The 17,556-nt window shown below is 42.7% G+C and overlaps 2 protein-coding genes across 7 annotated transcripts in view; one reads left to right on the top strand and one right to left on the bottom strand.

Annotated features, from left to right (window-relative positions):
• LOC110528020 (voltage-gated potassium channel subunit beta-2) overlaps positions 1-17,556 on the top strand; it is a 153,738-nt gene that overhangs the window by 49,806 nt on the left and 86,376 nt on the right. The gene's annotated exons all lie outside the window — the stretch shown is intronic.
• LOC110528022 (small ribosomal subunit protein bS16m) lies at positions 8,022-10,772 on the bottom strand. Its single transcript, XM_021609800.3, has 3 exons — positions 10,604-10,772; positions 9,745-10,011; positions 8,022-8,834 (listed from the first exon to the last, which is right to left on the bottom strand). Exons 1-3 carry the CDS (start codon positions 10,614-10,616, stop codon positions 8,713-8,715), a joined length of 402 nt encoding a protein of 133 aa, XP_021465475.2. The 5' UTR covers positions 10,617-10,772; the 3' UTR covers positions 8,022-8,712.

The following is a 17,556-nucleotide window of genomic DNA, read 5'->3' as shown; positions in this document are numbered from 1 at the left end:
TCGTTCCCATAGCAACGATTAAAACATTCCCTAACCAGAAACTGTGGATTGATGGCAGCATTCGCGTGAAACTGAAAGCGCGAACCACTGCTTTTAATCAGGGCAAGGTGTCTGGTAACATGACCGAATATAAAATATTGCAGCTATTCCCTCCGCAAGGCTATCAAACAAGCTAAGCTTCAGTACAGAGACAAAGTAGAATCTCAATTCAACGGCTCAGACACAAGAGGCATGTGGCAGGGTCTACAGTCAATCACGGACTACAGGAAGAAATCCAGCCCAGTCACGGACCAGGATGTCCTGCTCCCAGGCAGACTAAATAACTTTTTTGCCCGCTTTGAGGACAATACAGTGCCACTGACACGGCCTGCAACGAAAACTTGCGGTCTCTCCTTCACTGCAGCCGAGGTGAGTAAGACATTTAAACGTGTTAACCCTCGCAAGGCTGCAGGCCCAGACGGCATCCCCAGCCGCGCCCTCAGAGCATGCACAGACCAGCTGGCCGGTGTGTTTACGGACATATTCAATCAATCCCTATACCAGTCTGCTGTTCCCACATGCTTCAAGAGGGCCACCATTGTTCCTGTTCCCAAGAAAGCTAAGGTAACTGAGCTAAACGACTACCCCCCCATAGCACTCACTTCCGTCATCATGAAGTGCTTTGAGAGACTAGTCAAGGACCATATCACCTCCACCCTACCTGACACCCTAGACCCACTCCAATTTGCTTACCGCCCAAATAGGTTCACAGACGATGCAATCTCAACCACACTGCACACTGCCCTAACCCATCTGGACAAGAGGAATACCTATGTGAGAATGCTGTTCATTGACTACAGCTCGGCATTCAACACCATAGTACCCTCCAAGCTCGTCATCAAGCTCGAGACCCTGGGTCTCGACCCCGCCCTGTGCAACTGGGTACTGGACTTCCTGACGGGCCGCCACCAGGTGGTGAGGGTAGGCAACAACATCTCCTCCCCGCTGATCCTCAACACTGGGGCCCCACAAGGGTGCGTTCTGAGCCCTCTCCTGTACTCCCTGTTCACCCACGACTGCGTGGCCACGCACGCCTCCAACTCAATCATCAAGTTTGCGGACGACACAACAGTGGTAGGCTTGATTACCAACAACGATGAGACGGCCTACAGGGAGGAGGTGAGGGCCCTCGGAGTGTGGTGTCAGGAAAATAACCTCACACTCAACGTCAACAAAACTAAGGAGATGATTGTGGACTTCAGGAAACAGCAGAGGGAACACCCCCCTATCCACATCGATGGAACAGTAGTGGAGAGGGTAGCAAGTTTTAAGTTCCTCGGCATACACATCACAGACAAACTGAATTGGTCCACTCACACAGACAGCATTGTGAAGAAGGCGCAGCAGCGCCTCTTCAACCTCAGGAGGCTGAAGAAATTCGGCTTGTCACCAAAAGCACTCACAAACTTCTACAGATGCACAATCGAGAGCATCCTGGCGGGCTGTATCACCGCCTGGTACGGCAACTGCTCCGCCCTCAACCGTAAGGCTCTCCAGAGGGTAGTGAGGTCTGCACAACGCATCACCGGGGGCAAACTACATGCCCTCCAGGACACCTACACCATCCGATGTCACAGGAAGGCCATAAAGATCATCAAGGACATCAACCACCCGAGCCAATTCCTGTTCACCCCGCTATCATCCAGAAGGCGAGGTCAGTACAGGTGCATCAAAGCTGGGACCGAGAGACTGAAAAACAGCTTCTATCTCAAGGCCATCAGACTGTTAAACAGCCACCACTAACATTGAGTGGCTGCTGCCAACACACTGACACTGACTCAACTCCAGCCACTTTAATAATGGGAATTTATGGGAAATGATGTAAATATATCACTAGCCACTTTAAACAATGCTACCTTATATAATGTTACTTACCCTACATTATTCATCTCATATGCATACGTATATACTGTACTCTATATCATCGACTGTATCCTTATGTAATACATGTATCACTAGCCACTTTAACTATGCCACTTTGTTTACATACTCATCTCATATGTATATACTGTACTCGATACCATCTACTGTATCTTGCCTATGCTGCTCTGTACCATCACTCATTCATATATCCTTATGTACATATTCTTTATCCCCTCACACTGTGTACAAGACAGTAGTTTTGGAATTGTTAGTTAGATTACTTGTTGGTTATTACTGCATTGTCGGAACTAGAAGCACAAGCATTTCGCTACACTCGCATTAACATCTGCTAACCATGTGTATGTGACAAATACAATTTGATTTGATTTGATATAAAGTGTCTAGTGATGAATTGATTACATCAATTTTACCATTATTGAAGTGGCTGGAGTTGAGTCAGTATGTTGGCAGCAGCCACTCAATGTTAGTGATGGCTGTTTAACAGTTTGATGGCCTTGAGATAGAAGCTGTTTTTCAGTCTCTCTTTCCCTGCTTTGATGCACCTGTACTGACCTCGCCTTCTGGATGATAGCGGGGTGAACAGGCAGTGGCTCGGGTGGTTGTTGTCCTTGATGATCTTTTTGGCCTTCCTGTGACATCGGGTGGTGTAGGTGTCCTGGAGGGCAGGTAGTTTGCACCCGGTGATGCGTTGTGCAGACCTCTCTACCCTCTGGAGAGCCTTCTGGTTATGAGCGGAGCAGCTGCTGTACCAGGCGGTGATACAGCCCGACAGGATGCTCTCGATTGTGCATCTGTAAAAGTTTGTGTGTTTTTGGTGACAAGCCAAATATCTTCAGCCTCCTGAGGTTGAAGAGGCGCTGTTGTGCCTTCATCACCACACTGTCTGTGTGGGTGGACCAATTCAGTTTGTCCGTGATGTGTACGCCGAGGAACTTAAAACTCTCCACCCTCTCCACTACTGTCCTGTCAATGTAGATAGGGGGCTGCTCTGTAATACTTTTCAAGCCCTGCCACATCCAACGTGTGTCAGAGCCGGTGTAGTGGAATTCAATCTTAATCCTGTATTGACGCTTTGCCTGTTTGATGGTTCTTATAATGGTCCGGATTAGTGTCCCGCTCCTTGAATGAGGCAGCTCTAGCATTTAACTCGATGTGGATGTTGACCTGTAATCCATGGCTTCAGGTTGGGATATGTACGTATGGTCATTGTGAGGACAACGTCTTCGATGCACTTATTGATGAAGCCGATGACTGATGTGGTATACTCCTCAATGCCATTGGAAGAACCCCGGAACATATTCCAGTCTGTGCTAGAAAAACAGTCCTGTAGCTTAGCGTCCACGTCATCTGACCACTTCCGGAAGTCACTGGTCCTTCCTGCTTTAGTTTTTGCTTGTAAGCAGGAATCAGGAGTATATAATGAGGGTGAGGGAGAGATTTGTATGTGTTTCTGTGTGTGGAGTAAAGGTGGTCTATAGTTTTTTTCCCTTTGGTTGCACATGCTGGTAGAAATGAGGTTTGTCTGCATTAAAGTCCCCGGCCACTAGGAGCGCTGCTTCTTGATGATAATTTTCTTGATTGCTTATGGCCTTACACAGCTGGTTGAGTGCGGTCTTAGATCCAGCATCGGTTTGTGGTGGTAAATAGACGGCTACGAATTATATAGATGAGAACTCTCTTGGTAGATAGTGTGGTCTACAGCTCACCATAAGGTAATCTACCTCAGGCGAGCAATACCTCGAGACTTCTTTAATATTTGACATCGCACACCAGATGTTATTGACAAATGGACACACACCCCCGCCCCTTGTCTTACTAGACGTAGCTTCTCTGTCCTGCCGGTGCTTGGAAAATCCCGCCAGCTCTATATTATCCGTGTCGTCATTCAGCCAGCCACGACTCGGTGAAACATATGATATTAACGTTACAGTTTTTAATGTCCCGTTGGTAGGGTAATCTTGATCGTAGATCATCCTTTTTATTTTCCAATGATTGCACGTTGGCCAATAGAACGGATGACAGGGGGGGTATACTCACTTGCCTACGAATTCTCAGCAAATTTATGGCCCGTTCTCGAGAAGCAGTATATCCTTCTCATCGGACTCGTTAAAGAATAAATCTTCCAGTTCGAGGTGAGTAATCGCTGTCCAGAAGTTATTTTCGGTCAGAAGAGACTGTAGCAGCAACATAATGTACAAAATAAGATAAACAAATAAGTTCAAAACAATGCGAAAAAGCAAACATAAAAGCACAGTTGGTTAGGAGCACGTAAACACGTCTGCCATCCCCTCTGGTGCCATCCCCTCCGGTGCCATTCTGTTGAGATCTGGTGACTGAGATGGCATATGGCTTAAATCGTTTTCATGCTCATCAAATCATTCAGTCACCATTCGTGCCCTGTGGATGGGGGCATTGTCATCCGATGGGGGCATAGCCATGGTAGCCAAAATAATAACTTGCCCAGCATTTTTATACATGACCCTAAGCATGATGGGATGTTACTTGCTTAAATAACTCAGGAACCACACCTGTGTGGAAGGACCTGCATTCAATATACTTTGTATCCCTTATATACTCAAGTGTTTCCATTATTTTGGCAGTAACCTGTATATGGCTTGTCTGGAGTCTAGGAATACTGCTGTTGTTTTGACTAAGGTAAGGGATGGTTGCTGTCTGTTGTCAGGGTTCAAAGGCAGGTGGGTGCAGTTAATAACATACAGGGTGGCTACTGTTGTCTCCAGGCAGTGTTGTGTGTCATTGACATTGGCAGACTGCTGGGCCCATTGTTGCCTGTGCTGTAAAGCTCACTCACTGTTCCGTGGCGGGCTGACTGATATACAGCATTGTGATGGGGCAGGTAAGAGGGAGTCAGGTTAGGTTACAAGGAGCTCTATGGTGCTTTTCACCATATTCAAACAGCCAACATAGTCCCTCTGAGTGGTGACTTCATCCTTTTATCCTCTGCAGTCTATTGTCATTTTTCTCTAGTCATCCTTGATACGTTTGATTCGTTCTAGGCAGTGTGCATACACAATAAAGGGCTTAGTCAGGGGTTTACAGTTCAGTGTGTATATATAAACAATAAAGGGCTTAGTCTGGTGTACGGTACAGTATGTATCTACTGGTGTTTGTTTCTCACAGAAACAATACCTGATCTGTTGAAGGGTAACCCAGCTAGCTCTTGTATCCTCATCAGTGTACAATTCTGTAATTAGGGCTGCAATTGGGTCAGCATCTACATGGAACTTCCGACTCCACTCATCATTATTTCAGGTTTGTGGTCAGAGCCAAAGTAACAATACTGTTGAGCTGTTCTGCCTGACAGGCTGCTACACCACATTGCGCTTGTGACCTGTGACATGAGTCCATGAGACATGGACAGACACAGGTAATGTCACGCCCTGACCTTAGAGAGACGTTTTATTTCTCTATTTGGTTAGGTCAGGGTGTGATGTGGGGTGGGCGTTCTATGTTGTGGCCCGGGTATGGTTCTCAATCAAGGACAGCTGTCTATCGTTGTCTCTGATTGGGAATCATACTTAGGCAGCCTGTTTTGCCACCTTAGTGGTGGGTAGTTGACTTTGTTAGTTGCCTGTATAGCCCTAGTAAGCTTCACGTTAGTTTTTGTTGGCGACATTCATAATAAAATAAATGTACGCTCACCACGATGCACCTTGGTCCGGTCATTTCCCTGACGTAGTGTGTGACAGGTAAATGCCAAAATAAAGAAAACACCAACATTAAGTGTCTGGAACTCTATTGGAGGGATGCAACACCATTCAGATCTTAGCAATTCCATCATTTGGTGTTTTTGTTGATGGTGGTGGTGGAAAATGCTGTCTCAGGCGCCGTACAAGAATGTCCCATATGTGTTTAGTTGGGTTGAGATCTGTCACCAGACGGCCATGGCATATGGTTTACATTGTTTTCATGCTCATCAAACCATTCAGTGACCATTGTCATCCTATGTGGGCATAGTCATGTTAGCCAAAATAATGGCCAAAATAAGGCCCTGCCCCGAATTTTTATACATGACCCTAAGCATGATGGGATGTTAATTGCTTAATGGTAATTGCTTAATTAACTGAGGAACCACACCTGTGTGGAAGCCTCTGCTTTCAATACACTTTGTAAACCCCTCATTTACTCAAGTGTTTCTATTATTTTTTGCAGTTACCTGTGTCCATAATCGGCATAATTATCTGGTGATGGCTAGGTGATGATGACATGACACACACGCTCTCTCTCCCTCTCTCACACATACACACAATATTTTAAATGGTTTCATGTTGCATTTATATTTTTGTTCAGTGTAATTTGTAGTAAAAAAAATCTAAAAACAACATGTTTCCACTTTGTCATTATGGGTTATTGTGTAGAGGTCGACCGATTTTTCAACGCCGATACCAATTATTGGAGGACCAAAAAAATCCGATACCAATTAATTGGCCGATTTTCAATTTTTTTTTTATTTTTATTTATTTATTTATTTGTACATTTTTTATTTGTTTATTTGTAATAATGACAATTACAACAATACTGAATGAACACCTATTTTAACTTAATATAATACATCAATAAAAATCCATTTAGGCTCAAATAAATAATGAAACATGTTCAATTTGGTTTAAATAATGCAAAAACAAAGTGTTGGAGAAGAAAGTAAAAGTGCAATATGTGCCATGTAAAAAAAGCTAACGTTTAAGTTCATAGCTCAGAACATGAGAACATATGAAAGCTGGTGGTTCCTTTTAACATGAGACTTCAATATTCCAGGGTAAGAGGTTTTAGGTTGTCGTTAATATAGTGTTCATATGATTATTTCTCTCTATACCATTTGTATTCCATATACCTTTGACTATTGGTTGTTCTTATAGGCACTTTAGTATAGCCAGAGGAACACATCGACAACAGCCACCCTCGAAGCAGCGTTACCCATGCAGAGCAACGGGAACAACTACTCCCAAGTCTCATAGCGAGTGACGTTTGAAACGCTATTAGTGGGCACCCCGCTAACTAGCTCGCCATTTCACATCGGTTACACCAGCCTAATCTCAGGAGTTGATAGGCTTGAAGTCATAAACAGCGCAATGCTTGAAGCACAGCGAAAAGCTGCTGGCAAAACGCACTAAAGTGCTGTTTGAATGAATGCTTAAGAGCCTGCTGCTGCCTACCACCACTCAGTCAGACTGCTCTATCAAATATCAAATCATAGACTTAATTATAACATAATAACACACAGAAATATGAGCCTTTGGTCATTAATATGGTCGAATCCGGAAATTATAATTTCGAAAACAAAATTAGTTTATTATTATCGCATATTCCCTGACTCTGCGTGCAATGAACGCAAGAGAAGTGACACAATTTAATCTGGTTAATATTGCCTGCTAACCTGGATTTCTCTTAGCTAAATATACAGGTTTAAAAATACATACCTCTGTGTATTGATTTTAAGAAAGGCATTGATGTTTATGTTTAGGTACACTTTGGAGCAATGACAGTCCTTTTTCCGCGAATACGCACCGCAGCGATTATATGCAACGCAGGACACGCTAGATAAACTAGTAATATCATCAACCATGTGTAGTTAACTAGTGATTATGATTGATTGATTGTTTTTTATAAGATAAGTTTAATGCTAGCTAGCAACTTACCTTGGCTTCTTACTGCATTCGCGTAACAGGTAGGCTCCTCGTGGAGTGCAATGAGAGGCAGGTGGTTAGAGAGTTGGACTAGTTAACTGTAAGGTTGCAAGATTGAATCCCCGAGCTGACAAGGTAAAAATCTGTCGTTCTGCCCCTGAACAAGGCAGTTAACCCACTGTTCCTAGGCCGTCATTGAAAATAAGAATGTGTTCTTAACTGACTTGCCTAGTTAAATAAAGGTGTTAAAAAATAAATACATTTATAATAAAACAATTGGCCAAATCAGTGTCCAAAAATACAGATTTCCGATTGTTATGAAAACTTGAAATCGGCCCTAATTAATCGGCCATTCCGATTAATCGGTCGACCGCTAGTATTGTGTGTAGATAGGTGAGGAATACATCTATTTAATCCATTTTTTATTCAGACTAACACAAAATGTTGATTAAGTCCAGGGGTATGAATACTTTAAGGCACTGTATGTCATTACTCTCCTATGTTTGACGGACTTAAATATTGCGTCCACCATCCAACAGGGTCACATTTTAAATACAGTACAACTTATATAGCATACATAAATGTTTCATATGCACGACATAAATGCTTCACAAATCCTCTATATTTGTATGTCATGCTCTATAAATGGTGCATAAACATACACAATGAGGTATGTGACATTTGGCAATTCACCCTACATTGTGCCTGGTTATGACATCCTTTATAGAGTATGACATACACTTAGATTATATATGAAGACTTTATGTACGACATACGTTAGTTATTCTTTCATTTAAAATGGGACCTCAAAAGGTTAAATGACTGTCCCACAGGGGCCTCTATGCAAAATACATCCACATTAGTTTCATCAGCCTGGTTATGACATCCTTTTATACATCATTTATAGAGTATGACATATAATTTAAGTGTATCTGAAGACTATGTGGTGCTTATGACGACTTTATGTATGCTATATGAAGCCTTCATAAGTTGTTCTGTTAAGCACTGCTTATGAATATTCATAGTTCACAAAGACTTTCACTGGAAACAGTTAACCTTTTGGGAGGAGAATGTCATTTCTAGCTGTCCTTTGTGTACAGTAACCACACCCTGCTATGCTTGACAGTCCCCCATGCTCCAGCTATCATAGTTGCTGCTGCTTAACTCCATCCTGTGGAGCTGCTTCCTCTGCTAGTTCTGCCAGGGCCCTGTGACGCTCTGTTTCTGTCACCGTCATGGGATGCAGGGGGAAGAACCCAGCCAGTCCTACAGGAAGACATGAGAGGGTTGACAGTGTCTTAGACCACATAGATTCCCAGGTAGCATTGAGACTTAATTGAAAGTATTGATTACATTTAAAAGTATACTACACTGAACAAAGTGATGGTGTTGGTCCCATGTATCATGAGTTAAAATGAAAAGTTCCCAGAAATGTTGCATATGCACAAAAAGCTTATTTCTCTTAAATGTTGCTTAACAACATCATCATCATTACACAGGTACCCCTTGTGCTGGGGACAAGAAAAGGTCACTCTAAAATGTGCAGTTTTGTCACACAACACAATACCACAGATGTCTCAAGTTGAGGGAGCGTGCAATTGGCATTCTGACTGCAGGAATGTCCACCAGAGCTGTTGCCAGAGAATTTAATGTTAATTTCTCTGCCATAAGCCGCCTCCAACGTTGTTTTAGAGAATTTGGCAGTACATCTAACCAGCCTCATAACCCCAGAGCATGTGTATGGCGTCATGTGGGTGAGTGGTTTGTTGTGAACAGAGTGCCCCATGGTGGCAGTGGGGTTATGGTATGGGCAGGCATAAGCAATGGACAACAAACAAAATTGCATTTTATCAATGGCAATTTGAATGCACAGCGATAACGTGACGAGATCCTGAGGCCAAATATCGTGCCATTCATTCGCCGCCATTACCTCATGTTTCCCAGTCATGTGAAATCCATGGATTTGGGCCTAACAAATGTATTTCAATTGACTGATTTCCTTACATAAACTGTAATTCAGTAAAATTGTAAAAATGGTTGCGTTTATATTTTTGTTCAGTATAGTTAGTTTATGAACCTGTGATTTAGTGTATTTTCCATGAAGTAGGCCTTACACTGGTCATTTCAATAAACTTGTAAAGTGTGTGTTGTCATGGTGAGGGTAGAGGGAACACACCTAGAAGTTTGGCCACAGGCTTCGTTGGATGTGCACCACAGCCCATCCAGTACTTGATCCTGTCATAGTTGATGCTGACAAGTTTCTCATTGTAGATGTTTGGCAGGGGGTCATAAGAGCCTAGCTGTTCTATGTATTTACTGTCTCGTGCTCGCTTGTTGTAAGCTGCCACAATGCGGTAGAAAGGTCTGTTAGACTGTTTGTGGCCAGCCATTGCCAATCTGATGACAATGTGTCCTCCATGGTACGTCTTCAGTAGGAAGGATGCTGTAAGGATGATACAACAAAATCAGCATTGTATTGTTTCGTTAAATGGTGAAATTCATATGCAATTAAATTGGCTGAAAAAAAGAACACCCTTTGAAGTAGGAAGTTTTTTATGTCAAAGAGTAAGCAATTAGGGATTCACACTGTTTTTACCGCTTACACACCACAACCACTCCAATAACACTATGCTATCTGCAAAATACTTGAATCTGGATCGCCACCCACGGTAACGGTTATCTAACATGGTGGAACTCTCTTTTAACAATATCTGCAATAAATGGGAACACCACACACCCAACAGTATTTCATGTCTGGACAATAACTCATTAGCAAGTGGCCATCCCATAATACAAATAACACTCAATGTCTTGCTATTGTGTTGCCATCTGTTGTCTATCTGTTGTGTAGTCCATGAAATAAACATTACTCATCAGAAACATCATTGGTATAACTACTAGCTTGCTATACACCATACTCATGGCTCGTCAACAGTAAAGGTACAGACATTTCCGGGTAGCTAATAAGCGTACCCCAACGTGCTAGTTAGCCCATGTTTACAGCGTTAGTTAAATAGCAACCTGATCATACTTACGTAGATGGACCATGTTTAGGTATACCCTGCAAAAGAGGTCAAAATAATACGTAAGAGATCGAACACGTTTTCAACATTACAGAAAAGAGCACTTCTATTGTTTAATGTGACATTTGTAATGGAGCAGCCATTTACACACACACACACACACACACACACACACACACACACACACACACACACACACGTGTGGTCAGCATAGCACTCAAAGGAATTAAAGTGGCTATTGGCTTACATGTCCTAGAATAGCTTGGTATCCCTCAGTGCTGACTCTTAATTTACATATGCACTGTGTTGGAAAGTACAGACTGGATGCCAGAACAACACAAAGCAGTCTGTAAAAAGAAACAAAGTATTTTCAGTGTGGGTGTCACAGGTCTCAAGTGTTTAATTTAAAAAGTTCTAGATTGCCTCAATGTGCATTTCCCCCAGTCTGACAATAAGGATATAATATCATACTAAGATGTTACTTCTCACAGGTTGTCTGAATTTCTTAAGGGTGGTGGGAATTTGTGGGAATTAGGGCTACTAAATTGGCCTCTTTTTCAACTGTATTTTTCATCCATTTCAGGTTTGCTTGGTTGATATGATGACATTGATTGTTAAAGGCCCAGTGCAGCCAAAATTCAGTTTGGCCTGTGTTTTCAAATTAAATTAAATGTTGGTCACGTGCTTAATTCAATAGGTGTCAACTTTAACGTGAAATGCTTACTTATGAACCCTTTCCCAACAATACAAAGTAAAAAAATAAACATTTACAAAATAAAAAAGGAAATAAGTCACAATAACGAAGCTATATACAAGAAGTACCAGTACCAAGTCAAGGTAGTTGAGGTTATTGAGGTAACATGTCATCTAGCTCTCACAATCTCACATCTGAATTAGACATTCATCCATGTTTCCCAAACGTGAAATTTCAAAGTTGTTGCAAATGTCAATTTTTGGGGGGATAGGCTTAAAACACAAATCTAAAAAACAACTTTCTATTGCTGGATTCAAACTTGCAACCTTTGGAATCAGATGCCTACTCCCATCTGCCATCCTCATCCACAACACCCTAGCAAAACCACTCACTGTTGCCCCTAGTGGCCAGTTTCTACATCATCTCCCGACATCCTCAGACTTGGATGGAAGTTGAATACTGACTTGTATCACTGGTGACCTGGTTGAACATGTACATGTAGGTAGGGGTAAAAGTGAGTCGGCCAGCAGCATATGTGAAGAGTGAAAGTGTGTGTGCGTGTGTTGGAGTGTCAGTGTAGTATGTGTGAGTGTGTGGGTAGAGTCCAGTGAGTGTGCTTAGAGCCAGTGCAAGAGATTCAGTGAAAAAAAAGGATATTCATGCAAATAGTCCAGGTAGCCACTTGATTAACTGTACAGCAGTCGTATGGCTTAGGGGTAGAAGCTGTTCGGGAGCTTTTTGGTTCCAGACTTGGCGCTCCGGTATGGCTTGCTGTCCAGTATCAGAGAGAACAGTATGACTTGGATGGCTGGAGTCTTTGACAATTTTTAGGGCCTTCTAATGACACCGCCTGGTATAGAGGTCCTGGATTGCAGGGAGCAAGGCCCCAGTGATGTACTGGGCCGTACTCACTATCCTCTGTAGCGCCTTGTGGTCGGATGCCAAGCAGTTGCCATACCAAGCAGTGATGCTGCTTGTCAAGATGCTGTCAATGGTTCAACTGTAAAACGTTAAATATTTTCAGCCTCCTGAGTGGGAAGAGGCATTGTCATGCCCTCTTCACTACTGTGTTGGTGTGTTTGGACCATGATAGGTCCTTAGTGATGTGGACACCAAGGAACATGAGCTTTGGGGGCACTATGGTGTTGAATTCTGAGCTATAGTCAATGAACAGCATTCTCACATAGGTGTTCCTTTTGTCCAGGTGGGAAAGGGCATTCTGGAGTGCAATAGAGATTGTGTCATCTGTGGATCTTTTGGGGCGGTGTCTGGGATGATGATGTTTATGTGAGCCATGACCAGCATTTTAAAGCATTTCATGGCTACAGGTGTGAGTGCTATGTGGAGATAGTCATTTAGACAGGTTACCTTGGCGTTCTTGGGCACAGAGACAATGGTGGTCTGCTTGAAACATGTAGGTTTTACAGACTGGATCAGGGAGAGGTTGAATGTTCTGAGTATGCGTCCTGGTTATCCGTCTGAAAGTTAACCTGTTCAATGGTTTTACTCGGCTACGGAGAGTGTGATCACACAGAATATCCGGAACAGCTGATGCTCTCATGTATGGTTCGGTGTTCCTTGCCTAGAAGCGAGCATAGAAGACATTTAACTCATCTGGTAGGCTTGCGTCACTGGGGAGCTCGTGGATAGGTTTCCCTTTGTAATCTGTGATGGTTTGCAAGCCCTGAAACATCCGACGGGCATCCGAGATGGTGTAGTACGATTTGAACTTAGTCCTGTATTAATGCTTTGCCTGTTTGATGGATCGTCAGAGGGCATAGCAGGATTTCTTATAAGCGTCCGGATTAGTATCCCGCTCCTTGAAAGTGACAGCTCTAGCCTTTAGTTTAATGCGGATGTTGCCTGTAATCCATGGCTTCTGGTTGGGATATGTACAGTTGAAGTCGGAAGGTTACATACACTTAGGTTGGAGTCATTAAAACTCGTTTTTAAACCACTCCACAAATGTATTGTTAACAAACTATAGTTTTGGCATGTTGGTTAGGACATCTATTTTGTGCATGACACAAGTAATTTTTCCAAACAATGTTTAGACAGATTATTTTACTTACAATTCATTGTATCACAATTCCAATTGGTCAGAAGTTTACATACACTAAGTTGACTGTGCCTTTTAAACAACTTGGTAAATTCCAGAAAATGATGTCATGGCTTTGACATAATTGACATAATTTGAGTGAATTGATGGTGTACTTGTGGATGTATTTCAAGGCCTCCCTTCAAACTCAGTGCCTCTTTGCTTGACATCATAGGAAAATCAAAAGAAATCAGCCAAGACCTCACAGAAAAAAAATTGTAGACCTCCACAAGTCTGATTCATCCTTGGGAGAAATTTCCAAACGCCTGAAGGTACCACGTTCATCTGTACAAACACTATTACGCAAGTATAAACACCATGCAACCATGCAGCCGTCATACCGCTCAGGAAGGAGACGCTTTCTGTCTCCTAGAGATGAACGTACTTTGGTGTGAAAAATGCGAATCAATCCCAGAACAACAGCAAAGGACCTTGTGAATATGCTGGAGGAAACCGGTACAAAAGTATCTATCTCCACAGTAAAATGAGTCCCATATCGACATAACCTGAAAGGCCGCTCAGCAAGGAAGAAGCAAATGCTCCAAAACCGCCATAAAAAAGCTTGACCATATTAACCATCGGTATGTTTGGATGAAAAAGGGGGAGGCTTGCAAGCCGAAGGACACCACCCCAACCGTGAAGCACAGGGGTGGCAGCATCATGTTGTGGGGGTGCTTTGCTGCAGGAGGTACTGGTGCACTTCACAATATAGATGGCATCCCGATTATTATATGGATATATTGAAGTAACATCTCAAGTCATCAGTCAGGAAGTTAAAGCTTGGTCGCAAATGGGTCTTCCAAATGGACAATGACCCCAAGCATACTTCCAAAGCTGTGGACATCACAAAGCCCTGACCTCAATCCTGTAGAACATTTGTGGGCAGAACTGAAACAGCGTGTGTGAGCAAGGAGGCCTACAAACCTGACTCAGTTACACTAGCTCTGTCAGGAGGAATGGGCCAACATTCACCTAACTTATTGTGAATAGCTTGTGGAAGGCTACCCAAAAAGTTTGATCCAAGTTAAGCAATTTAAAGGCAATGCTACCAAATACTAATTAAGTGTGCTTCTACTTGTGCTTTGCTTGCTGTTTTGGGTTTTTAGGCTGGGTTTCTGTACAGCACTTTCAGATATCAGCTGATGTAAGAAGGGCTATATACAGTGCCTTGCGAAAGTATTCGGCCCCCTTGAACTTTGCGACCTTTTGCCACATTTCAGGCTTCAAACATAAAGATATAAAACTGTATTTTTTTGTGAAGAATCAACAACAAGTGGGACACAATCATGAAGTGGAACGACATTTATTGGATATTTCAAACTTTTTTAACAAATCAAAAACTGAAAAATTGGGCGTGCAAAATTATTCAGCCCCCTTAAGTTAATACTTTGTAGCGCCACCTTTTGCTGCGATTACAGCTGTAAGTCGCTTGGGGTATGTCTCTATCAGTTTTGCACATCGAGAGACTGACATTTTTTCCCATTCCTCCTTGCAAAACAGCTCGAGCTCAGTGAGGTTGGATGGAGAGCATTTGTGAACAGCAGTTTTCAGTTCTTTCCACAGATTCTTGATTGGATTCAGGTCTGGACTTTGACTTGGCCATTCTAACACCTGGATATGTTTATTTTTGAACCATTCCATTGTAGATTTTGCTTTATGTTTTGGATCATTGTCTTGTTGGAAGACAAATCTCCGTCCCAGTCTCAGGTCTTTTGCAGACTCCATCAGGTTTTCTTCCAGAATGGTCCTGTATTTGGCTCCATCCATCTTCCCATCAATTTTAACCATATTCCCTGTCCCTGCTGAAGAAAAGCAGGCCCAAACCATGATGCTGCCACCACCATGTTTGACAGTGGGGATGGTGTGTTCAGCTGTGTTGCTTTTACGCCAAACATAACGTTTTGCATTGTTGCCAAAAAGTTCAATTTTGGTTTCATCTGACCAGAGCACCTTCTTCCACATGTTTGGTGTGTCTCCCAGGTGGCTTGTGGCAAACTTTAAACAACACTTTTTATGGATATCTTTAAGAAATGGCTTTCTTCTTGCCACTCTTCCATAAAGGCCAGATTTGTGCAATATACGACTGATTGTTGTCCTATGGACAGTCTCCCACCTCAGCTGTAGATCTCTGCAGTTCATCCAGAGTGATCATGGGCCTCTTGGCTGCATCTCTGATCAGTCTTCTCCTTGTATGAGCTGAAAGTTTAGAGGGACGGCCAGGTCTTGGTAGATTTGCAGTGGTCTGATACTCCTTCCATTTCAATATTATCGCTTGCACAGTGCTCCTTGGGATGTTTAAAGTTTGGGAAATCTCTTTGTATCCAAATCCGGCTTTAACCTTCTTCACAACAGTATCTTGGACCTGCCTGGTGTGTTCCTTGTTCTTCATGATGCTCTCTGCGCGTTTTAACGGACCTCTGAGACTATCACAGTGCAGGTGCATTTATACGGAGACTTGATTACACACAGGTGGATTGTATTTATCATCAATAGTCATTTAGGTCAATATTGGATCATTCAGAGATCCTCACTGAACTTCTGGAGAGAGTTTGCTGCACTGAAAGTAAAGGGGCTGAATAATTTTGCACGCCCAATTTTTCAGTTTTTGATTTGTTAAAAAAGTTTGAAATATCCAATAAATGTCGTTCCACTTCATGATTGTGTCCCACTTGTTGTTGATTCTTCACAAAAAAATACAGTTTTATATCTTTATGTTTGAAGCCTGAAATGTGGCAAAAGGTCGCAAAGTTCAAGGGGGCCGAATACTTTCGCAAGGCACTGTAAATACATTTGATTTGATGTAAACTTCTGACCCACTGGGACTGGGATGAAAGAAATAAAAGCGTAAATTAATAATTCTCTACTATTATTCTGACATTTCACATTCTTAAAATAAAGTGGTGATCCTCACTGACCTAAGACAGAGCATTTTTACTCGGATTAAATGTCATGAATTGTGAAAAGCTGAGTTTTAATGTATTTGGCTAAGGTATATGTAAACTTCCAACTTCAACTGTGCGTACGGTCACTGTGGAGACGACGTCATTAATTATCTTATTAATGAAGCCGGTGACTGATGTGGTAAACTCCTCAGTACGCAGACGACACCATTCTGTATACTTCTGGCCCTTCTTTAGACACTTTGTTAACTAACCTCAAGACGAGCTTCAATGCTATACAACTCTCCTTCCGTGGCCTCCAACCGCTCTTAAATGCAAGTAAAACTAAATGCATGCTCTTCAACCGATCACTGCCCGCACCTGCCCGCCCGTCCAGCATCACTACTCTGGACGGCTCCAACTTAGAATATGTGGATAACTACAAATACCTAGGTGTCTGGTTTGACTGTAAACTCTCCTTCCAAACTCACATTAAGCATCTCCAATCCAAAATTAAATCTAGATTCGGCTTCCTATTTCGCAAGAAAGCACCTCTCACTCATGCTGCCAAACATACCCTCATAAAACTGACCATCCTACCGATCCTCGACTTCGGCGATGTAATTTATAAAATAGCCTCCAACACTCTACTCAACAAATTGGATGCAGTCTATCACAGTGCCATCCGATTTGTCACCAAAGCCCCATATACTACCCACCACTGCGACCTTTACGCTCTCGCTGGCCCTCGCTTCATTCTCATTGCCAAACCCACTGGCTCCAGGTCATCTACAAGTCTCTGCTAGGTAAAGCCCCGCCTTATCTCAGCTCACCGGTCACCATAGCGGCACCCACTCGTAGCACGCGCTCCAGCAGGTATATCTCACTGGTCACCCACAAAGCCAATTCCTCTTTTGGCCGCCTTTCCTTCCAGTTCTCTGCTGCCAATGACTGGAACGAACAATCACTGAAGCTAGAGACTCATATCTCCCTCACTAGCTTTAAGCACCAGCTGTCAGAGCAGATCACTGCACCTGTACATGGCCCATCTGTAAACAGGCCATCCAACTACTTCATCCCAATACTGTATTTATTTATTTATCTTGCTCCTTTGCACCCCAGTATCTCTACTTGCACATTCATCTTCTGCACATCTATCATTCCAGTGTTTAATTGCTATATTGTAATTACATCGCCTCCATGGCCTATTTGTTGCCTTAACTCCCTTATCTTACCTCATATGCACTCATTGAATATAGACTTTTTTCTTTATTTTTTTTCTACTGTATTATTG

The sequence above is a fragment of the Oncorhynchus mykiss genome, chromosome 7 (assembly GCF_057628025.1).
Source record: "Oncorhynchus mykiss isolate SJ-2025 chromosome 7, ASM5762802v1, whole genome shotgun sequence".
Lineage (NCBI taxonomy): Eukaryota > Metazoa > Chordata > Actinopteri > Salmoniformes > Salmonidae > Oncorhynchus > Oncorhynchus mykiss.
The sequence above is the reverse complement of the archived record's forward strand: the minus strand, read 5'-3'. Positions and strand labels throughout refer to the sequence as shown.